General features: G+C 40.8%; 1 protein-coding gene across 4 annotated transcripts in view; it reads right to left on the bottom strand.

Annotated features, from left to right (window-relative positions):
- The window catches only part of LOC126334689 (uncharacterized), a 405,460-nt gene that overhangs the window by 366,296 nt on the left and 13,451 nt on the right, over positions 1–25,713 (bottom strand). For all 4 annotated transcript variants that reach the window (XM_049997175.1, XM_049997176.1, XM_049997173.1 and 1 more), the window contains exon 2: positions 9,088–9,230. In XM_049997175.1, the coding sequence (XP_049853132.1) occupies positions 9,088–9,230 (143 nt within the window). The remainder of the gene's footprint in view (positions 1–9,087; positions 9,231–25,713) is intronic.

Raw genomic sequence — 25,713 nt, forward strand, 5'->3', positions numbered from 1 at the left:
CGCTCCCGGGATTGGAATGACTCCTTACCCTCTCCCTTAAAACCCACATCCTTTCGTCTTTCCCTCTCCTTCCTGAAGAAGCAACCATCGGTTGCGAAAGCTAGTAATTCTGTGTGTGTGTTTGTGTGTTTTGTTCATGTGCCTGTCTGCCGGCGCTTTCCCGCTTGGTATGTCTTGGAATCTTTGTTTTTAATATATTTTTCCCATGTGGAAGTTTCTTTCTATTTTATTTATATATACACTCTCCAAGACATCTTATATTGTTTGGGCATAGTGTACTTCTGGTACCACTATTTTATTACCACCCCTCCCCCATCCTCCCTACACTACTTGCTAATTGTGATACACGGTAAACTTCTGCATGAGCTCTGATTTCTTCATCTTGGTCACTGTGAGAATGTCTGATAGAGTAGTAAAAAAACAGGACATGAGGCTGAAGTGTGTTATCTAAATGGTGATCAACTATTAAAATAAGTTTACAGCAGTCTTCAAAAATTTAACAGAAATGAATGATAAGTTACACAACTAACTATTAGCCCGTAAACACAAGTTGCCTTGACTGAAAGAATACAAAAGTACAGTGCTTTTTGGTCACAGGGACATAACAGTGACATTTTCATTTGTTGGAGTGCATATGTTTTCTCATGGTGGAGGTAGAATAAACCATTTTGTTTGCAATGGATGAAGTTTGTATGCTTTACATTTGAAGAGTGGACTACAGTATCACACTTTTTTCTAACATCACTCTTTATTTTGCAGGTCCATCTTGAACACGAAAACTTTTACACTTCACTATTACCAGTTGCAAAATTCGAGCATGGGGGAGTAATAAGCTTGAACAGGTTAGGGACGTTACTGTCGAGGCATGGTTTCTTGTAAACGATCTTACGTAATGGCTCATTGGTTGCTGACAACTGCAAGAAAGTTGGGAAAGTTGCTGTTAAATGGAATTGCACACAGTGAGATTAACAACTCACTGGTCTGATGATGGCAGTATCCGAAACAGGTAAAATTTAAGTGTAAAAGTTTGTGTGATCATGACAGACCCATAAAATAAAGTGCCACAGTATGATCACGGACTCATTTTCAGATTATGTTTTTAATTGACAGACATCACTCTTCTTATAATGGAACACATTTGCAATTGTATATGCTGCATCACTTAATTTACATCTTGCACCTCCATAGTCTCACAAAACACAACTTCATTAGAGACCATCTTATCCAAAAAATCAGTAATTTCACCCTGTCACTGCTACACTACAACAGCAAGAGTGTACACTCAGCTGCCACATTAAGTCACTCACACCCCTGCACCCTTCAGTAAGAAAGAGTAGAATTCAATGACCTGGAAGTAATGTGAGCACCACCATTCTCACAGACCTACAGTGGGAACAAAGGAAGGCAATAAAGCACTGGCGTAATAGTGGTGACTAATTTCTAAGTATACACCCTCAACATTTGACTCATATTCACTCCGTTTCTGATTTCTCGTATATGCCTGCTTCTTTAACAATCTGCTTTGCATGGCAGCCTAAACATAAGGGGGGGGGGGGGGGGACGATTCAAGGCCCTGACATGATGTAGGCTGCCTTGCAAATCAGGCATTTTGTCGTAGTAGCACAGTCCTATTTAGTCAATCTGTTTTGCAGGGGGTACACGTGCGAATGGGCACCAGTGGGGGGAGACTGAGATGGATAAAGGAGCTGATGCACATAAGAGAGGAGGCAGGATGAGATCAACAGAGAGAGGGGGACATGAGGAGGTGGATTGAGGGGGGAGGGAGGGAACTGACAGAGAGAGTGGAAAGAAGGGGAGGGACAGAGAGGGGAGGATGAAGGGATTGATGGGAGGGAGGAGGAGGAGGGCGGGTGGTTAGGGAGAGGGGGCAGCTGAGATGAGAGGAGAGAAGAGGAGATGGAGAAATCGGGGAGCAGGACATGAACAGATGGACACAAAGATGGGAGAGGAACAGATGGAAAGAGAAGAGGGGTGGAGATGGACAGATGGAGAGAGAGGAAGACAGACAGACAGAAACAGAACAGAACAGAAAATGGGAGGAAGAGAAGGTGGGCAGAGGGGGGGAGAAGGTGGGCAGAGTGTGAGAAAGAGGAGGTGTGGAGGGCAAGAGGAGGTGTGCAGAGTGAGCAGAGGAAGAGGAGGAGGAGGAGGAGGAGGAGGAGGAGGAGGAGGAGGAGATGGACAGAGAGAGAGGGAGGGAGGAGGAGATGGACAGAGAGGGAGGGAGGGAGGAGGAGATGGACAGAGAGGGAGGGAGGGAGGAGGAGATGGATAAAGAAAGAGGGGCAGAGGACATGGAAAGAAAGAGGGGCAGAAGACATGGACAGAGAGAGAGGGAGAAGAGGAAGCATTTTATGCCAGTAGTATTGCCATCCTTGCAGGGACTACAAATGAGGATGGGCTTGACTGAGTAAAAAAAAGGAGGGGGAGGAGATAATACTGAGAGAGTCAGAGGATGAGGTGTACAGAGAATGGGAGAGGAGGACAGACAGGGAGGAGAGTGGTGATGATGGACAGAGAGGGGGCAGAGGAAGTTATGGACTAGGACAGAGGCAGAGGGGGAAGACAGACAGGAGTGGGAGGAAGATATGGTCAGATAAAGGGAGCAAAGAAGATAAACAAAGAGACTGGACAGGAGGAAATAGAGTGTGTGTGTGTGTGTGTGTGTGTGTGTGTGTGTGTGTGTGTGTGTGTGAGAGAGAGAGAGAGAGAGAGAGAGAGAGAGAGAGAGAGAGAGAGAGAGAGAGAGAGTAGGGAGGAAGAGAGGGAAAGATAGAGGTGAGAGGAAGAGATGGACAGATAGAGGTGAGAGGATGAGATGTACAGAGTGACAAGGGAAGAAAGAGGTGGACAAGGAAATGGGAGAGGGGGAGACGTGTGCAATGAATGCATACACAAGCCCTTTTCAAAGGAACCACTCTGGCATTTGCCTGAAGCTATTTAGGGAAATCATGGAAAATCTAAATCTGGTTCATCAGACAGGGATTTTAACAACCATCATCCTCTCGAATGGGAGTCCAGTGTGCTGACTACTGCGTCTCCCTGCTCAATGAGTACACCTATTGTTATCATTTCTTCAAATCTGTCTATTATTCTCTCTGCCACAGCACACATAGAATTACACAGGATCCATAATATCAACTGTTGTTCTTCAAGTTAATTTTCTACCTCTATCTATATCTGTACTTCCCATGCACTGTATATTGTTTGAGTATAGGGTACCTATGGTACCACTATTTTTCCACTACCCCTCCCCTCATCCTCCTTATACCATTTGCTAATGGTGAATGTGAAGAGAGATTTATGGTAAACCTCTGTATGAGCTCCGATTTCTTCACCGTGATCATTTCACAAATGATTTGTGGGAGGAAATAACATGTTGCCCAATTATTTATGCCCCCGCCCCTCCTCCCACATACACACACAGAAAATTTTAACAGGGTGTATACATGGCCAGGTAAAAAAATTTCCAGATTTTTCCTGGATAAAAACACTCTTTCTCCCAGGTGACAATACACTTTTTTCCATGTTAAGTGACAGTATAGTTCTACTCAGAACTGTAAAACTTATCAATTCATTGAATTGTTATGGTTTTATACACCAACATTGAAGTTCCCAGCACTTTACAAAATGATGCTTTGGGGGAAAAAACAGGCTCTGAAAGATCTGTGAAGTGCAACAACGTGTACGCTGAAATCGAGATTGCAATTGGCTTTTATAAGCCAGTTAGAGCTCATGTCAAGTGATTTCGACAGCCGATGACAATGGATATTGAGAGCATAGGACACATGATGTAGTCAGCCAATAGCAACATCACTTTTAAGCAGTGTGAACACACAAACAGGAAAAGTTAATTGTTTAAATTAATATACACAGTGTTGCAGCAAGAGAAGCTAAGTTTCACATATAATGTTGATCCTTTTTGTGTGTGTTACACTTTAAGAGACATAAAACAAATGTGCCGGTAAAATTTTTAATAACAACATAAATGTCTGATCATCTGGGCTTGAAATTCTAATGGTCACCCTAAAAGTGTTGATTTTTAAATCAGAGTCAAAAGCTCTGTGATTTAAGAAATTCAGCGCACATTCTCACATATAGTTCATCATGCATAAAAGGAAAAGGAAATTTACTTTGAAAGTAATGCTTTTCAAACCACCATTTGCAATATTTTCCAATGACCTGTTAGAAATAGGTTCGTTTCAGCAGGTGCCAGAGAGCACGATGACGTAGGAAGCCCGTATGTTTGTACATGTAAAACATTGAAAGGCAAATATCAAACAATGGAAAACACAGGATGGAATGTAAGAATACCAGAGAAGGGAAGTTGCTACTCACCATATACAGAGATGCTGAGTACTGATAGGCACAATAAAAAGATTCACACAATTAAAGCTTTCGGCCATTGAGGCTTTTGTCAGCAGTAGACACACACGCACACACAAAAACGCAACTTGCACACACATCTGCACTCTCAGAGAGCTGTGTGGTCTCAGCTCTCTGAAAAATGACACTGCAGATGTGTGTGCAAATTGTGTGTGTGTGTGTGTGTGTGTGTGTGTGTGTGTGTGTGTGTGTATGTGTGTGAGTCTAATGCTGACAAAGGCCTCAATGGCCGAAATCTTTAATTGTGTGAATCTTTTTATTGTGTCTATCACGACTCAGCATCTCCGCTATATGGTGAGTAGCAACTTTCCTTCTCTGGTATTGTTAAAACAGTGAAAGATCTTACATTATGTCATAAAAGAAACAAGACATCAGAGGATACTCCAAGAGCATTGGAATTTTGTGCATCATACTAAACTGCATTATTCGGCTTATAGTGCACATTCATATGTCCAGATTTGGATGTAAATTTTCTTGGAGTGACTGTACTGTATTGTCTCATGTCTGTTTCTTTATTATGGCATAATGCCATATGTGCTAGAGGATGGAAACAGGCAATTGAAATGCAGCAAACAGTTGAAACTAGTCAATAGTGTACAATGAAACATTTCATTTCAAATAAATGGACTGCCTCAGCAGAAAATATTAATAAAAGCCAAATTTATTTAGCAAACCGACAAAATAACTTCATTGTTCTGCAAGGCGATTACTGCGGGACTGTCAGAAAGGTGGAAATAAAATAAAATCTGATACTAATAACTTATTTTAGCCTTGTGTAATTATGTGAATGTGTTTTAATTCACTTGATAGCTCCCAGACACAGAGATCCATTTGGTTTTCATTTGACGTGAGAGCAATAAACGACGCAGAATCAGCAAAATCACTAAACTCAAGAAAGGGTCACGTGGAGGCTACCCACCTCCCCACTACCACTCAGACAGCTCTGTGTATCAGTCCCGGATCTACGATATTTCTGAACTGTTTGAGGTAGGACCCCAAAAATTACATAGACTTATCAAAAAATGTTCATTTTGTAGCACACATCTTTCTGAAGAGTCTGATACATAACACATGTGCCTTCGAGGAAATGTAAGACATATTATTTGGTCTTAAATGTGCCAAAGTACAGTGCCACGTCTCTTCACAGAGCACTCTTCTATCGCACATCAATGCATTTTGCTATGTCCAATTCAAACGTGTATATTTTGTAATGGATGCCATCAAACCATATTCAGGACAGTGGAAATTAAAATGTCCTTTGGTGCTCCCCTGCTCCCAGTCGGTCAGTTTGTATCCTGCCCCTCTTTTCTTCTCTCTCTCTCTCTCTCTCTCTCTCTCTCTCTCTCTCTCTCTCTCTCACCTCTTTTTTTTTTCTTCAAAATACACAATTAGCACTGAATGAGCTCACTTGTAACTGGGAGTGCAAGAACCCTTCAGAAAATTTTTACTCTTTATTGCCTGTTACCTATTAATTTGCTATTTTGTGTGACATACAATTAGATATAGGATACATAAAACCAGGAAAGACACGAGACAAGCAAGACAGTGCATATTTCTTCAATCCTTAAGGCCTAACATTTTTCTCTCTCTAATATTGCAATGGCTTTACATGGCGTGCTCTCCTTTCTGCGAAATAATCTACTACCTCATCACAGTTCGTCAAAAGTTTTGCTACATGAAAAAACTAAATCTCACTGTCTAATACTGAAAAAGCCATTAACACAAATTGTATCCAAGACTGGTGTGGTTTCTCAAGGTCATTACGTCTATTTTGTCACTGTCTGTTAGGTAAAACAAAACAGGTCTGCCTAATATTGCAGAAATTGTAACACATACCAAATAAACTAGACTGTTTTCTAACAAATGGTCATTTTCATGACACGACAGAATATAATTCATGAAGTATCAATATTAAGTGCCAATTAGGCCTACTACAAGCAAGAACTATGTTAGGAAATAGTTTCACTTTTCATTCATACACACCAGCTTCTCAAGCATAAGATTGAAACGTAGTAGCACAAAATTTTTATATAAATTTGGAATTGTCGTATTCTTCCATAATTTGAGAGGTGTCCCTGTTTATTCTCCTTCCTTTTTCTAACAAATGACCTTGTCATCACTAATTCTGTAATAGTTCCTGCCAGTGTCAAAAGTTATTCTCCGGTTAACTTCATTAAGACTGCCACAATCACCAGTTTAGTTATACCAGTGTTTATTCTGTGGTTAGGCATTATTGTGTGTTGGTACAACGCATTTTCCGCGCTACTCCGAGAATAGAACTTAAGTGCCTGCTAACTGGGGACTGTAAAACGCCCTTACTTGTGTATCACTCTGGCCAAAACTTTTCTGTCAAAATGTGATTTTCTTGCATACACCGAGAAGATAAAATGTAATCTTTCTTACCTATTAGTCATTTATTTCCACTCTGGTAGTCTAAATCAATGGTTTTCGCTAATAATTATAACAATGCTGATCATTCGCAAACCCAGTCAACCACATTAACAAAATGCGATTGCCATTCACCAGTCTGGCTTTATTCCGCTCAGCTTGTATAGCCTGGTCCCCTTTTGTCTGCAGGAAAGTTTATTTCTAGATGCGACAGGGATTACCTGGGCAGAGACATGCACACATTCAAAAATCAACTTATGATTAATTCAGAAATCAGCTTAGAATGTGTTGAAAAATGTTTAAAAACCCATAGGGATGTGTTTCAAAATCATATGAATAATCAATAGACTAAAGTGCACTGGATGCTAGATGCTTTGTGAAACAACATTTTTTTCCCTCAAGAATATGAATTTGCTGTCCCCCCCCCTCCCATTGAAATTGCCGCCTGGGGGCTGATGCCCCGATTTCCCCTGCCCCCTAGATCAAGGCCTGCTGCGAAAGCGTGAATCTGGCAGCCTGGGTGCACCAGTAAAATTTTTCCGGGTAACATCTGGCTACTCGCTGTTAATGCTTATACAGCTACTGGTCACACTTATGTAGCCAGCAGCAGGAGAGGGTACTAACAATACACGACTCAACTGTGCATGCGTATGAGCCCGCTTGCAACTGCTCAAATGAATCTAATATAAACAGTTATGACAACATGCTCATCGGAAGCAATTTGTTGTTCTGAAGCATTGCACAGTCTTCCTAAAACCTTTGACACATTTTGCTGCTGACAGATGCTTGTATGAGCACTGTGGTTTGTTGTTTTATATAGCCCATTTCCTTTGCAACTGTGGTTTTATTTTCATTTTTTTATCCCATTCATGTTTTATTGCTGCAGTATTATTCTGCAGTATGGGGTACAGTAATATCCTTTGTTAGAATATTGGTTCTTAGCAGTCAAAACAACAAAAATCCAACTGAAAAGTAAAACAATAAAAAATTCCCAGAATTCTAAAAAATTCCCGGGTTTTTCCCGCTTTTATACCTGATGAAAAAAATCCTGGGTTATTCCTGGATCTCCTGGCTGTCCCACGTCGTATACACCCTGTTCAATATCAAACCTCCCCATGCCCTACAACACCTCTCTTGCAGTGCCTGTCTTTGGAATTTGCTGAGCATCTCCACAATATTTTAAACTGCGTAAACCATACTGTGACTAAACACACCACTCTACACTGGATCTTCTCTATCTCTTCTATTAAACCAATCTGGTAAGGTTCCCAAACTGATGAGCAACGCTCAAGAACTGATCTTAAAAGTGCTCTGAATGGTACTGTTTTCATGGCTGAATTACATTTCCTTAAGATTCTCCAAATGAAACTCAGCACGGCATGTGCTTTTCTACAGTTTGTTTTACGTAGTAATTGCAATGCTCATATTTTTTATGGCTTCCAGTGATTTGTTGCCAGCAGTGTAAACAAACACTTTGTAAGACCGGACATCATCGGGTGAAGGAGACACAGTGATCTATATTAACTGTTGAAATTTTTAAAAGTCTCAATTACAATTAAAAATCTACAATTTGCTAATTACCATTTTTTCAAAGTTCGTAAAGTTCACATAAACCAAAATGCAATTTTCTGCTTATTTCCACATATCTGAAGATAGTTGTTAATCAACTGAAGCAGGTAATCTGCAGATCATAATTTCTTTTAATTGTGATCAAGACTATTAAAATCTTTAACAAATGAACAGTATTTATATGCAAGTCATTATCGTTATTTATCTTCAGATTCAACTGCCAACCCCAGCACCAATAATTGATCCTATGCAGGTCTCACTGTATTTTACTGGAGACTTACGGCATTGCAATGTCCCTACAGACAACAGAATCATGCGTGAACAGCCATTTATTACATCAAATCAATAATTAACGTGGCTTGGAGTTCTAAGTGAATTTGTCAACTAGTATTACTTTTATAAAAGTTTTCGCAACACTTCTTGCCTCATCTTTTCCCCAGATACGGAGATGGATTACCTGATATATATATATAAATTCTATATTCTCTTGTTTATATAACATTTCTTTCACATTTTGTGATCTTTAGTATTTTACATTTTAACAAATCATAATTCTTTCCCAATTGGTAAAATGTAACTTAAGATAATTTCTAAGGCTTCCACGAGTCTACCCAGCATAAAGTATTCTGTAATTTTAATCACAGATGTGCGTGAAAAACATAATTTACAACAGCCCAAAATGAGTGTACAATTATGTAGTTAATATGGAAAATAAATACAAACTTGCAACAAGCAGCCATGAGCCTGAAGGATCAAAACACATGGCTGAGATCATACGGCTATTATCTTGGTACCATGGGATGTGTCGCATAACGGGCTTCTCATTATCTTCATTGCAAAGGTAGTACAAACAGAGATCACCTGACCTGTAATATGAAAGAAAATAAAATCTCATAAATGTTACGAGGTTAAAGAATCCATAAAAGTAGTGTGGCAGACATTATATGCATGTAAAACCAGTCTTTAAAAAAGGAAAAACGAACAATTTGTAAAACACCAGTAACTTCTAATGTTCATTCTCCCTTCCCTCTCAACCCTCCCTCCCCCCACCCCCCCACCCCCCCTCCCACCACTGTTCCCCAAACCCCAGAGTTGATGCAAGTTTCATTCTGCCCACATTCTGAATAGCACCTTTCAGGCAGCAAATGTAAGCACGCATCTACACACACACACACACACACACACACACACACACACACACACACACACACGCGCACTGAGGCTCACATGTGTGTTATATCATATTGTACATTGTCATTTTGTTGTAAACTTCAGTCACATTACAAGGGTTTAATTCTTTTAAAATACACATAACGCAAAATATGGTTCATCATATGTTAGTTCCATTGTTAGTTAAACAATTATAAATTCACTGGACAAAATAATAGTTACCCCTTAATAGGATACAGTGGTTGCTTTGGAATTCTGCATATTGTGTACCACATTGTCATGTGGCCTTTCATCACCGAGGTAAGTAACTGCAGTGAAGTGGTTTGTATGTGCCAGTCAGTTGTATGGAATCAAAGTGGAGATATGACAGATTGGCAAAAATGCACTATCATGTCTGGACACACTCATGACCACATCGCAAATGATGTTACCTGATTTGTTTGTGTATCAAGATGGACTGTTCAACAGATCTACAGAGAATGGTATACCACTCTCAGCCATGTAATTTGGTATGAAAACAATTGCCATGCCAAGATATTAAAAGACTGAGACCAGAGAAGTCATGTCTCGTGAATGACAACTGATTTCAAACCTGCCTGGAACTCATGCTGTCAGTGAATGTAGGTCCATCTTAACCAGTTTGTGACAAATGCTGACAAAGGAACTGCATGCAAGTGATGTTTCCCACTTATAACACAGATTCTGTAAAATATTAGGTTGTAGCACAAGTTCACAGCATTTTTGTTTTGCATGTTAATATTTCAGTTGATATAGGTCTATTTATCACTTTTCATTTTATATTTGTAGTTTACTATTGCTATTTGAGTTTACATATTGCCATTTAGTCATCCAGAGACAGTGAGGGGAGCAGTGATGCCAGCAAATGGAGTGCCAAGTGGAGAAATCAGAATATTTCCAACAAATTCTTCTGTTTGAGTTCAACAGAGTGGTAACAGCAGAGGAGGCAGTCAGACAAATTTGCCCTGTGTATGGGGATCATGCCAAAGGAGAACGCACGGCAAGAAAATGGTTTTATCATTTTAAGGAGGATCATTTTGACATTAGTGACTCTCCATATTCGGAAAGACATTCGCTGTTTGATGAATATCATATAAACATATTAATCCACCATGATCCACATCAGTGTACTCGAGAACTGGCAAACATGTTGAACTGTGATCGTTCCACAATCGCATGTCATTTGCATGCAAGAGGGAAGGTTCAAAAATTGGATGTCGGGTACCAAATGCTCTAACCAAAAATCACAAAAATCAGCACGTGGCCATATGCTTGCTCATCACCAATTGACTTATGACCAAGCCAACCATTCCTATCCTGCATTGTTACTGGTGATGAGAAATGGTGTCTTTATGCTAACATAAGGAAAAGAAAGAAATGGCTGAGCTGAAACAAAGCAACAGTTTCCCAGACGAAGACCCGTTCACATCCGCAAAAAATAATGTTATGCATATGGCAGAACAGCAATGGTATGGTGTACTATGTATTGCTTCCTTATTTTTAAGAACTGAGACGTCTCGCAGATGCAGTCGATGCGTAACACCAAGGAAGACTGCATGAAGCGATGCTACTGCATGGTAACATCATTCTGCTTTCTGCTAGACTAACAAAAAAGAAATATCAAACAGGAGTTGGTTTGGGGAGTCATTCCGCACCCACCTTATTCACCTAATCTTCCTCCTTCAGTTTTTCACCTTTTCTGTTGTCTATCAATAAACCTCCAAGCAACTTCATTTCTGGATGAAAATGCTTTTCAAACAAGGGTCGAAGAGTTCTTCATCTGAAAACCAAGATTTCTACTGTCACAGAATGAGCATTTGCAGACTGCTGTTATAGTGAAGAATATGTGATAGATGACTAAAGTCCATGTTATGTGTATCTGATGCAGTTATTAAACTTATGGAAAAATGGTAAGAACTTACACACCAATCTAATAGTTGAACAGAGGCATGCAGTGTGGTCTGAAAATTCACAATTTTGCCTTGTTTCAAATGATGCATGGTGTTGAGTGTACCACTCATCCAATGAGGGGTATAATCCACTATGTATGTAGGGTGTACATGCCAGACACAGTTCTGCATTTTTGGAGAGTTTCTCGTATCATTCACATTACTACGAATATGAACTAGGATTTTTATTTACATCATATTGGCGGCTAAATGTTGCCCTTTCTTCTAGGTCTTCAAGACAAGTATACTATGAACACAGTTTCCCAAAATGACAACAGCAATGTTCACAGATACATACCTGGGTTGATGAACAACCAGGTGCCCTACTATGCCTTCACTGGGTTGCTAAATCAGCTAATCTTGCATGCAAAGGAAATGTCTGGTACTATTTGGAAGTGGATGAAATGTAGCAATCAACATCTGAGCAATTAGGTAGTTCCTCAGCATTTAATAATCAATTAGGGCCTTCAGCTATATATGGCATGCCTGAAGAAACATGTGGATTCTCTTGCTCACAAACTGATGACTTTATCACAGTTAGAAGCAGTGTTACAAGGTATTAGCATGGTATCTTGCAAGTGGCTAATTTTTTGTCTGCTGTGCTTGTATTAACTGTAAAGTTGTACATGTCCTGGAAGTGTGGCAGAGCAAACATGAGAGCTTAGCTTCAGGTAAATACATGGTTTTTATTACATATTATGAAAAGGATAGTTGCTACTCACCAAGTAGCAGATATGCTGTGTCGCAGATAGGCGCAACAAAAAGACTGTCACAAAATAAGTTTTCAGCCAACAAGGCCTTTGTCAAAAATAGACGACAGACACAAACATACAAATGCAACTCACACACGCATGACCACAGTCTCTGAAGCCACACTATTAGTAGTGTCTGTGAGTTGAATTTGTGTTTGTGTAAGCGTGTGTCTGTCATCTATTTTTGACAAAGGGCTTGTTGACTGAAAGCTTATTTTGAGACAGTCTTTTTGTAGTGACTATCTGCGACTCAGCATCTCCACTATCAGCTGTGTAGCAACTATTCTTTTCATATTACTATTATTATTATTATTATTATTATTATTATTATTATTATTATTATTATTGCAGTTGTGAAGCAAGAATGAGTACCAAAAAAATGCCAAAAGTTAAAACAGAAAGCATTTTTATTTTGTAAACATGATGTAAGGGGCACAAATAGCAGATCTCCCTCCTGACTGGAGAGTGATAAAGTTTAAACAAAACCTTTGTTTCCTAAACTTTACAAAACGAGCTGATATTGGTAACTTCTAGAACATTTAAACATGCTACCAATTTCAATACATAGTTGAAGATCAACAGTTCACTTTTTACATGGCCTCAAGCTGCTACAATTCTTGAGTACTGCTCTAGTGTTTGGTATCCACACCAGGTCGAATTAAAGGAAGACATTGAAGCAATTCAGAGGTGGGTTGCTAGATTCATTACCAGTAGCTTCAAATAACATGCGAGTGTTACATAGATGCTTCAGAACCCAAATGGGAATCCCTGGATGGAAGGCAACATTCTTTTCACGGAACACTATTGGGAAAATTTAGAGAACTGGCATTTGAAGCTGACTTCAGAACGATCTCACAGTCGCCATCATACATTTCACACAAGGATCATTAAGATACAATATGGGAAATTGGGGCTCGTACAGAGGCACATTTTTCCTTCACTCTGTCTGTTAGTGGAACAGGAAAGGAAATGACTAACAGTTGTACATGGTACCATCTGCCACACACCATACAGTGGCTTGCAGAATATATATGTGGATGTAGATGAACATATCCCCACTAAAGTGAGGTCAGACCGCTCCAGCACTGCTGATGAAAGAGGTTTGTGGTACTGACATCTCCGCAGTGTCAGGCAGAGATGGTGTATTGTATCTGTCCTTAGTTCACTGGTATAGCCTCCATTGCAGTAAAAGCTATTTTTAAACCTCAGAGCAAGATATAGGTAGGATAATCATGCATGTTGATGTGTATCTGGGGGCTTTAAAGGAGCTGTCATACGGTGGCTACAATGATGTGTGGCTTGCATCTTAATACTGTTAGACACACTGACTTAATTATAAGTCTTGAAAAATGAGTGGATATTTGGCACCATTTTCCTATAGTACTGAAGGCTGAAACATGCAGAGTTGTGTACTGGACTAAGTCAGATACTTAAATATTGGATATGTATCAAAAATTCTCCTGGTAGACATAATATTTGTTTATAGCTTGAATAAACAGTTTTTGCATTCAGGGAACCTTTGACGATACCTCACATGGCAATCAAGACTACTGGTAGATTATCTGTCCACTCTTCAGAAGTTGGATATCTGAGGATGTCCTTTAACTGACGGTGCGAGCACTACACTAGAACTTTTGCTGAGGGACAGTAGGCATTTGTCCAAATCCTGGGCATTTCTATGAATGTTACTAGTTCTGCGAATATATGAGATTTGAATTGTTGGCCTTGATCTACAGTTACAAATGTTGGTATACCTGATCACATGATACATCCATTAAAGAATGTTTTGCCTACAGGCTGAGCTGTGGCATCATCCATTAGGAGAGCTTCTGGCCATTGCGAAAAGCTGTTTACTACCATCAGCCAGTCCTTACTGCCTTCTGATGGTGGTACTGGTCCAACAATATCCATGAGGATGTGATGGTTTGGTGGAGCAAAAGTGCCAAGTGAAGAGGTGACTCATTCCATTTCACTGACAACATTCCATTGCTGGATGAAACTTCAACAACCCTTTTATCTTAGGCCAAAGAAGTGCTCTCTTGACTAGGTGTATTGTTGCTTTAACTCCTGAATTGGATCAACTCTGAAATGAGGAGATGACCTGCTGTGAGATCTCAGACAACATACATAAACACCCACACTCATGCAAATGCAACTCACACACATACATGGGTCATGTGTGCGAGAGTTGTGTTCACATGAGAGAGAGAGAGAGAGAGAGAGAGAGAGAGAGAGAGAGAGGGGAGGTGTGTGTGTGTGTGTGTGTGTGTGTGTGTGTGTGTGTGTGTGTGTGTGTGTGTGTGTTCTGATGAAGGCCTGTTTGGCCAAAAGCTCTGTTTGACAATCTTTTTGTTGTGCTTATCTGCAACTCAGCATCTCACTATGTGGTGAGTAGTAACTATCTTTTTCATAATATTGTCATTATTCCATCCTGGATTTTACACCATGCTGAATCACACATAATCTGTGATATTGCCCTCACAATGAGAAAACAGTAATACACTGCATCCCGCCACTAAATGCTTTATGTCCTATCAACAGCTAGTGTTCCCACCTGCCAAGTGTGATGGTTATTGCATGTTGACGTCGAACGTAGGCACTCGTCACATTAATGTGACTGGACCATGGATCTGTTGTAGGTAGTCTTCAGAGAAGGCATTCAGTAATATTTCACAGGATACCTTGTGATACCTACCAGTATTGAAGCTGTGATTACCCCATTAGTTGTTTGATGATGAAAGTTTCTTCTGATGATTACAGTATGATCAGGGAATTTACATAAATGCAAATTGAGGTTTCGTTTAAAGTTTTCAGATAAATCAGGAGATGAATCTGGTAATGAATCTCTTGATATTAGGCCTTGACCAAACAATCTCACATGCAGCTTAAATTTCTATCTCAGTGGATTTGATTTTCTTGTCTACTGCGACAACCACTTACCTTCATTTTGCATTAGCCTATCCTTTCAATATATGCTCTTAAATTTTCTCCAAAAATCTCCCTGCTGTCCACCTCATGTTTTAACCAGCTTTCTATATTTAGTATTATGTGAGCTTCACAGTGTTTTAGGAGCGCTTCAAACTTCAGCAAACTGTGTGAGTGCTTCAGCAGTTAACAACTAGGATTTTAATGCTCTTGCCTGTGGGGGGCGGGGGATTTCTTTGCATCTTACACTAATACTTTCAGGTCTCCTTTAGCTACCATTATTTGGACTGGACGGAGAGTCACCTAAATTAAAAAATCATTGTGTGCACCCCATACACAGTCAACTACTGGGATAGCAGCCCCTGATGTGTAGTGCTCACCTGCTCCACTTAGGGGGACCTTACAGTTCACAATCCTATGTTGGAAGTCAGAGCCCAGTTTATTGCAGAACCTTCGCAGTCTCTGGTTCAAGCTTTCCACTTGACTCAGAACCACAGAGCCGCAATCTGTTCTCAGGACAATCGTGTAGAGTGTGAGCTTCACTGAAACTCCACAAGCACGGCTGGTGTTATCAACCTTCTCTGCCAGTTGCTGAAATGATCCCAGTATGATCTCAGAACCAAATAACAGGCATTGTTCTTTCTCAATGTGTGCCACATTCTGCAGTTGGTAACACCCTGTTGCCCCATTGGCTGCCAGAATAGACTCTTCACCATACTGAATGTGCTCCCAAGCATATAAACTGGATGTACATGGAGTTCCTTCTCATCCCCTTGGTACCATTTCCCTGAGGGTACCATTATTTGGTTTACATTTGGACTGCCAAAGATTTGCGTCTGCCTCCTCAACACAGGAAACAATGCTTTTTCCAGCAAATGTAGTGAGTCTCACTGGCTCAGCTTCAGTTTCAGTAGAAGACGGCAACTGGAACTTGTTGGGATTGGCGTAGCACCCTAAGTTCTCCCTGTCTCCCCTGATCTGCTGTGTAGGATGTCTAGATCTATCATTGACTCGCCACTCACAGTCCAATGGACAAATAGTGATAGACCCTGTATTTCCTGCAGAAGAGACACTATCCATAGGAGTGTGTAGTATTTGGGGTACCTTTGACACACAATTCTCAGTACCCTCCCAGCACACCCATTTACAGTTACCTTCTAATCACTTGACAGTAGTCAAGGCACTTTCTAGTTGACAGACAACAACTAACTTGTCCCGTGCCCGAGAACAGCATACACAGTGGTGCTGCATTGTGTCTGATGCAATATTTTACAGAGCAGTAAACAATTAGCATTAAACTATGTTTTTAATTTATAGGTCTAATTTGTTACAAACATCATCAGTAGCCTTTTAGAACTGAAGTGATTTACAGCCAAAATGAGATATCTGTGCTGTTACATCAGAAAGTCATCAGCGAACTTTAAACAGTGTTTCAGAATTATGTCTTCCACAAGGAACGATAACTTCTGGAGATTTTAGTGAAAATGTAGCAGGTAAAATAGTCAGTCCATAACTCATCAAATTCAGCTTGTTGACCTTTGCAGCTTCCCTGAGAGGCCAATTTAAGTCATGTTGAATGGAGCTATTTGATATGGAGTTTAGTATCAAATGAACTACGAGAAAGTAAGGTACATTCTTCCATCTTTCTCATTTCTTACCATGGCATACATAGTTTCACACAAATTAGTTGTGATTTTTTTAATGATACCCATGTCTAATTCTGTTAATACGATATAGCCATGCCTGTGTTGTTCTGATTATGATGCAAAGTTCCTTTGGACATGCATGCATGTTCAAAGTAACAGGCACTTCAGTGACCACAGCCATTACAAAACACATCAAATGAATTCACAATTGCATTAAAGACAACCGTCAGCTGTAGAATGGAATGACGACATTGAAAATTTGTGCCGGACCGGAACTCAAACCCAGATTTCCCACTTATTGCACGCAAGTCCAAAAGAACACGCACTGTGGCGACCACAGCTCTTACAAAACATATCAAATGAATTCGCAACTGCAAATAAGGACTACCATTAGCTGTAGAATGGAATGACGACAATGAAAATTTGTACCAGACACTCAAATACAGATTTCCCGCTTATCGTATCTGTCTGCCAATACCGTGCAAGCGTCATTCAAGTACAACGTCTGACCTGTATGTGAATATACACAGTGGATGTAAGAGTACAGGTTGTAGACACTTGGTTGACAACATATGAATGTTTGGTCTGGCCGTGAGTCATCCACGGATAGTCAAACGGTAAGGTGAATACACACGATAAATAGGAAATCCAGATTCAAGTTTTATTGTCATCATTCCTTTTCCACAGATGCAAGTATGATTTCACTTGATGTATTTCATGACAGCTGTGGTTGCCACAGTGGCTGTTCCTTTGGACTTGCATGCATGTCCAATGGAACTTTGCATTGTAATCAAAATAACACAGGGACTACAATATCATATTTATCTTCCGATACCGGGCAAGCAACTTTCAAGTACAACATCTGACCTGTACGAGAATATACAACGTTGGATGTACAAGTACAGGTTGCAGATGCACAGTTGACAACATATGGAGGGTTGGGTCTGGCCAAGACTTGTGCACGGATAGCCAAATGGTAAGGCAACCACACATGATAAATTGGAAATCAGAGTTCGAGTCTCGGACCGGCACAAATTTTCATTGTCGTCATTGCATTCTACGGCTGATGGTGGTCCTTATTCGCAATTGCAAATTCATTTGATGTGAATCCTGTCAATGGCTTGCAAAAAGCTCGAGTGATCAAATGTCAGAGAGGCATGAAAATTCTTCAGGACTGCTTGTCACAAACAAATTGAAATGAATTACTTTAAAAAGCCTAGGTGATCAGATGTCAGAGAGGCTTAACTGAAATTTTGCTTTGATGTGTTTTTCCCCCTCTAATTGTTTAAAGGTTTTCAGCTGAGGAGTAAGCTACCCACACTTAGTTCCATAGCTAAATCTGTTAATAATTAATTAATGGAAAATCTCATATAAAGATGTGAAACAATTACTAACAAAGAGATAGAGGGGCTGGCCAGTACTTACCTCAGCTCAGTACAGCCGATAGAAACACAAAAAACAACTGAAAATTTAAGTTCCTAGCTTTCGGAATAAATGTTCCTTCATCAGGGAGGAGAGAGGGGAAAGAAAAGGAAGAAGGGAAAGTGGATTTAGTTACTCACAACCCAGGTTATGAAGCAACAGGGAAAGGAAAACAGGGAGGGTAGCAAGGATGGAGGCATGGTTGTCAGAGGGAAGCCAAAGATATTCTACTGTAGGTACTGTGTCAGCTTCAAACCAAAGAAGATGCATACAGAAGTAAAGAGGTGTATAGTATAAAGATGTAGGATGAAAAGATGTATGAATGGCTAAAGAGGAAAGGAAAAGAGGAGAAGACTGAAAAGTAAATGGGAGGGAATTACTTCACTTTTGAAGGCCATACCTACAAACAAATCAGGGGAACTGCCATGGGAACCAGGATGGCTCCGTCCTATGCCAACCTCTTCATGGGCCGCATGGAGGAGGCTTTCCTGAAGACCCAACAGCTGCTTCCCCTGGCCTGGTATAGGTTTATAGATGACATCTTTGTGGTCTGGACTCATGGTGAAGAAACACTCCTTAATTTCCTCCATAACCTCAACTCCTTTTAGAATCTGAATTTCACCTGGTCCTTCTCCAAAACCCAAGCCACCTTCCTGGATGTTGACATTCATCTTGTTGAAGCTCACATCCACACCTCTGTCCATATCAAACCCACCAACAAACAACAGTACCTTCACTTTGATAGCTACCATCCATTCCACATCAAACGCTCCCTTCCCTACAGCCTAGGTATTCGTGGCAAAAGTATCTGCTCCAGTGAAATCCCTCAACAATTACACCAATAACCTGACCAGTGCTTTCCTCTCCCGCAACTATCCTGCAGACCTTGTCCACAAATAGATCTCCCGAGCAATACATTCCTCCCCGTCCAACAACAATATTCCTACCCTCAGACCACACAGAAGCATCCCCCTTGTCACCCAATATTATCCTGGCCTCGAATACATCAATAAATTACTCCGCCAGGGATATGACTTTCTCAAGTCAACCCCTGAAATGAGATCATCCCTTGACAAAATTCTCCCCACACCACCCAGAGTTGCCTTTCGTCGTCCCCCTAACCTCCGTAACATCCTTGTTAAACCCTACAATATTCCCAGACTACCTTCTCTACCCAGCAGTTCCTACCCCTGTAACCAACCCCACTGCAAAACCTGCCCCATGCATCCCCCCACAACCACCTACTCCAGCCCCGCTACTGGTAAAACATACACAATTCAAGGCAGGGCCACGTGTGAAACTACACATGTCATTTATCAGCTGACATGCCTGCACTGCACAGCCTTTTACATTGCTATGACAACAACTAAACTGGCTGAGCACATGAACGGACACAGACGAACTGTCCGCCTAGGAGATGTCCAATACCCAGCAGCGGAGCATGCCCTCCAGCATAATTCTAGGGACCTAGGAACCTGCTACACCGTATGTGCCATTTGGCTTCTCCCACCCAACACCAGTCCCTCTGAACTGCGGAGATGGGAACTTGTACTCCAGCACATCCTTTCATCCCGCCATCCCCCTGGACTGAACCTACGTTAAACAACCTCACTCCCATTTACTTTTCAGTCTTCTCCTCTTTTCCTTTCCTCTTTAGCCATTCATACATCTTTTCATCCTACATCTTTATACTATACACCTCTTTACTTCTGTATGCATCTTCTTTGGTTTGAAGCTGACACAGTACCTACAGTAGAATATCTTTGGCTTCCCTCTGACAACCATGCCTCCATCCTTGCTACCCTCCCTGTTTTCCTTTCCCTGTTGCTTCATAACCTGGGTTGTGAGTAACTAAATCCACTTTCCCTTCTTCCCTTTCTTTCCCCTCTCTCCTCCCTGATGAAGGAACATTTATTCCGAAAGCTAGGAACTTAAATTTTCGGTTGTTTTTTGTGTTTCTATCGGCTGTACTGAGCTGAGGTAAGTACTGGCCAGCCCCTCTATCTCTTTGTTAGTAATTGTTTTAAATCTGTTAATACAAAGATGAATGGAATATGATGTGTTAGAATATTTCTCCAATGAATACTTTATAACACCGTCTGTGTAATTGTGTTTACTTTTCTATGCCACTGGGACATCATATTTCTGTATTCTGAGTTCCATTTCAGCAAGGCATCAAAACAGAACCTTCACACTTGTCAGTCCTTCTTAACCATGTAATGCTGTTGTCCACCACAGCTGTTAAAGTCAATTCTTTGGTGTTTTTGGTATCCTGAGGCTGCAAATTCACACAGGGCACAGCAGCAATAGGGAGTAACTACTGGAGTGGACTGCATGCATTTGCAGATATTTAGGATTGATTAAAAATGCCAAAGTAGTGACATTAACAGCTGTCCACTGCAGTGGGCAACTGCACCACAGGGTTACGAAATGATGGTCCATCACAATAATGAATGGTCTGCTAAACAAACAACTGCACAGAACTCTTTCTCACCTACAGGGTAATGCTCCTCTAAGTTCAAGAGTAGTCTTCAGGCTAAAATTCTCATTTTTCAGCGTCTCAATTTTTCACTAAAACTGCATCTACCCCATAACCACCAGTCAGTTGCAGTTCAGTCATGGAACTGATGTCCTACTGTGCCAGAACCGGGGAAAATGTCAGTGCCTTTAAGGTTATATAAAGATGTTTCTTATTCCTCATTCCACGAAAATTTGCTATCCCCGCGCAGTTGTTTCTGTAGTATTCATGTCTTAGTTCTGGGGTTCTTCATGTCTTAATTCTGAAGTTCTTCATGTCTTAATTCTGAAGTTCTTCACTGAACACATACAGTAGGAATGTATTTCAGGGAAACTTATTGCATTAAAAATATATTGAACAACTGTGAAATCTGTTGTTGTCATTGTTGAAATTCTTAGTCCAGATTGATACAGTTTTCTACACTAGTCGATTCTCCTCAGCTCTGCATAACCACTGCACCCTGCATGCATCTGACCCTGGTTGGTGTATTCAAGCCTTAGTCTCCCTCTCCAATTTTTATGCCCACACTTCTGTCTATTACCAAACTGATGATTTCTTTATATCTCAGGATGTGACCTGCCAACCAATCCCTTCTTTCAGTTAAGTTGCACCACATATTTCTTTTTCTCCCAATTGAATTCAGATCTTCCTTGTTAGTCATTAAATCTACCCATCTTCAGTATTCTTCTGTTACACATTTGAAAACGTCAGTTCTCTTATTGTCTCAACTGCTTATTGCTCAGATTTCACTCCTACAGAAGGTTGTATTCAACACAAATACCTTTAGAAATGATTTCCTAACACTTAAATTTACATTAAGCATTAAAAAATTTCTCTTTTTCGCCAATCTGTACTTTAAATTCTCTCTACTTTGGCCATCGTCAGTTATTTAATTTCCCAAAGAGAAAAACTCGTCTAATACTTTTAGTCTCACAGTTCCCAATCTATTCTATAAGTATAATACCTAATTTAATTCCACTATATTCCATTCCCCTTGTTTTACTCCTTGATATCCATCTCACAAGCTCTTTTCTAGATACTATTCATTCCGTTCAACTGCCCTTCCAAGTTATTTGCCATGTCTAACATAGGCTAATTACAACATCAATTAGCAAATATTTTATTTCTTCTCCTTGAAATTTAATTTCTTTTCCAGATTTCTGCTTGGTTTCATTTATTCATTACTCAATGTACAGACTGAATATCACCGGGGACAGACTACAAACCTGTCTCTCTCCTTTCTCAAATACTGCTCCCCCTTCGTGCCTTTCAACTCATTACTCCAGCTTGAATTGTGTAAAAATTGTAGATAACTTGTTGTTCCTTTTTTTACCATCTTCAGAAAATAGCCTTTTGTTCCCGGCATTTTATCCCTGTTACCTTCAAAATTTCAAGGACGCAAACTGATCATCCCAAGGTCACCTTCTACCAGTTTTCTGTCAATATTTTGCAATCATGACTTCATGTCTTATTAAACTAATGGTTACATAATATTCACACCTTCAGCACCATCTTCTTTAAAAAAAGGAATTATTGCATTATTTGGAAATCTGATGTTCATTTTGCATACTAGTTGGAATAGTTTACTTATATTCATCTTTCCCAAGGACCTCAATAAATCCTAGAGGTGGACATCTACTCCAAGAGCCTTGTTTCAACTTCTTTTACAGGTCTATCAAATTCTTCTTGAAGTATTGTATCATTCATCTCAACTTGATCTGCTTCTGCTTCTTCTCTTCCTATAATTTTGTCTTCTAGTTTGTTTCACTTATACAGACCCACTAAGTATTTCTTCCACCTCTCAGCCTTCCCTGCTTTGCTTAGTATGGACATGCCATCTGAGCTCTTAATATTCATGCATGTGCTTGCTTTATCTCCAAAGTTATATTCAATTTTTCCATATATTGTGTCTGTCTTTCCCATAGTTATGTATACTTCTACAGCCGTGCATTTCTCCTGCTTTGCCAGTTTTCACTTCCTGTCAATCTCATTTTTTAGATGTCTGTAATCTCTTTTGTCTGTTTCATTTCCTACATTTATATATTTTCTTCTTTCGTAAATTACATTCAATACCTCATGCATTATCCAAGGATTTCTGCTGGGCCTTGTCTTTTTGGCTATTTGATCCTCTGTCGTCTTCACTGTTTTGTCTCTATAGCTACCCATTGTTTCCTCATATATTACTTACCCCTGTTCCAGTCAGTCATTGCCTAGCACTCCCACTGAAACTCTCAACAACCTCCAGTTCTTTCAACTTATTCAGATCCCATCTCCTATAACGTATTACCTTTCTGAAATTTATTTAGTTCTGCAGTTCATAATCAATAAATTATGGTCAGTGCCCAGATCTGCCACTGGAAATATTTTGCAGCTAAAAATCAGGTTTTGTAAGCTCTGTCTTACCACTAAATAATATTTTGAAACTTCCAAGTGTCTCCAATTCTATTTTATACTTCTTACAATTTTGTGTATCTGTATGGACAGTACTTGTGCTAACTAGATGCCCCAAAAATTTATTGGGTGACAAACAAACTTTTTGTATTTTGCAATGACTGTTAAGCAACTTAGGCATTCATCAAGTGGCTTCAGAGAGACACTATGTCAACCAAAGACAAATCATATATTTCATATATTACAGAAAGTGGTGAAAGTTGTCTGCCAACCCATTATTGAAACTGAGTGCACAGATGCATAGATTATAAACCATGACTTTAAACTTGTACATTTCACCAGATTTTATGAAGTCAATCTTTCCCCAGTAAGTTTGTTAGTACCAAACTGCCCATAGTGGAGAAATACATCATTTGTATCAGATAGTTCATGGCTTCATCTATTTATAACTATGTATAGATTATAGGGCTGGTAAGCAGATCTGGATAACAAATGAGTATGACAAAGATTCTCTTTTCAGTTAACTTAAGTACTAGGAGGCGACATGCCAGATGGTGACCTGAGCAAATGGAACAGGTGATCATTCAACTGGAGAACTGGCCAGCAAACAGATTAATGCGCTCTGCATGGGTACCAACAAACAAAACTAACCATACTCATTTGACAAAAACAGAGTTTTACACTGTGTGTTCAACACTTTACATATCACATAATGCAACATTTCCTCTGAGAATATTATTGCCTTTATAATCACAAAATATGCCCAGAGACATGCAAGCAAAGAGGCTTCTTTGGGCCAACCTCTTCATCACAGAGTAGCACTTACATCCAATGCCCTAAATTATTTGTTTTGTGTGTGTTTTGGGGGGGCGCTGGAAGACAATGACTACAAGTTTAGCATCAGTAACACATTTCCTTTTAATTTATATTGGACAAAGCCAATAATTTATCTTATTAACAAGTTAGCAAATTCTACACTAATATACACTCCTGGAAATGGAAAAAAGAACACATTGACACCGGTGTGTCAGACCCACCATACTTGCTCCGGACACTGCGAGAGGGCTGTACAAGCAATGATCACACGCACGGCACAGCGGACACACCAGGAACCGCGGTGTTGGCCACCGAATGGCGCCAGCTGCGCAGCATTTGTGCACCGCCGCCGTCAGTGTCAGCCAGTTTGCTGTGGCATACGGAGCTCCATCGCAGTCTTTAACACTGGTAGCATGCCGCGACAGCGTGGACGTGAACCATATGTGCAGTTGACAGACTTTGAGCGAGGGCGTATAGTGGGCATGCGGGAGGCCGGGTGGACGTACCGCCGAATTGCTCAACATGGGGGGCGTGAGGTCTCCACAGTACATCGATGTTGTCGCCAGTGGTCGGCGGAAGGTGCACGTGCCCGTCGACCTGGGACCGGACCACAGCGACGCACGGATGCACGCCAAGACCGTAGGATCCTACGCAGTGCCGTAGGGGACCGCACCGCCACTTTCCAGCAAATTAGGGACACTGTTGCTCCTGGGGTATCGGCGAGGACCATTCGCAACCGTCTCCATGAAGCTGGGCTACGGTCCCGCACACTGTTAGGCCGTCTTCCACTCACGCCCCAACATCGTGCAGCCTGCCTCCAGTGGTGTCGCGACAGGCGTGAATGGAGGGACGAACGAAGACGTGTCGTCTTCAGCGATGAGAGTCGCTTCTGCCTTGGTGCCAATGATGGTCGTATGCGTGTTTGGCGCCGTGCAGGTGAGCGCCACAATCAGGACTGCATACGACCGAGGCACACAGGGCCAATGCCCGGCATCATGGTGTGCGGAGCGATCTCCTACACTGGCCGTACACCTCTGGTGATCGTCGAGGGGACACTGAATAGTGCACGGTACATCCAAACCATCATCGAACCCATCGTTCTACCATTCCTAGACCGGCAAGGGAACTTGCTGTTCCAACAGGACAATGCACGTCCGCATGTATCCCGTGCCACCCAACGTGCTCTAGAAGGTGTAAGTCAACTACCCTGGCCAGCAAGATCTCCGGATCTGTCCCCCATTGAGCATATTTGGGACTGGATGAAGCGTTGTCTCACGCGGTCTGCACGTCCAACACGAACGCTGGTCCAACTGAGGCGCCAGGTGGAAATGGCATGGCAAGCCGTTCCACAGGACTACATCCAGCATCTCTACGATCGCCTCCATGGGAGAATAGCAGCCTGCATTGCTGCGAAAGGTGGATATACACTGTACTAGTGCCGACATTATGCATGCTCTGTTGCCTGTGTCTATGTGCCTGTGGTTCTGTCAGTGTGATCATGTGATGTATCTGACCCCAGGAATGTGTCAATAAAGTTTCTCCTTCCTGGGACAATGAATTCACGGTGTTCTTATTTCAATTTCCAGGAGTGTATTATTTTATATCTTTTTTGTGGTTGCCTGTGCCACAACCCGATTTAAAATGGTTTTTATTATTAGTGCTGAAGTTTATTATCTTTACTTGCTAAGAGACAGAAGACAATACACTGCTCTGAAAAACTTAAGAGTGAGAAAGATAAAGTA

This window comes from Schistocerca gregaria, chromosome 2, assembly GCF_023897955.1.
Source record: "Schistocerca gregaria isolate iqSchGreg1 chromosome 2, iqSchGreg1.2, whole genome shotgun sequence".
Lineage (NCBI taxonomy): Eukaryota > Metazoa > Arthropoda > Insecta > Orthoptera > Acrididae > Schistocerca > Schistocerca gregaria.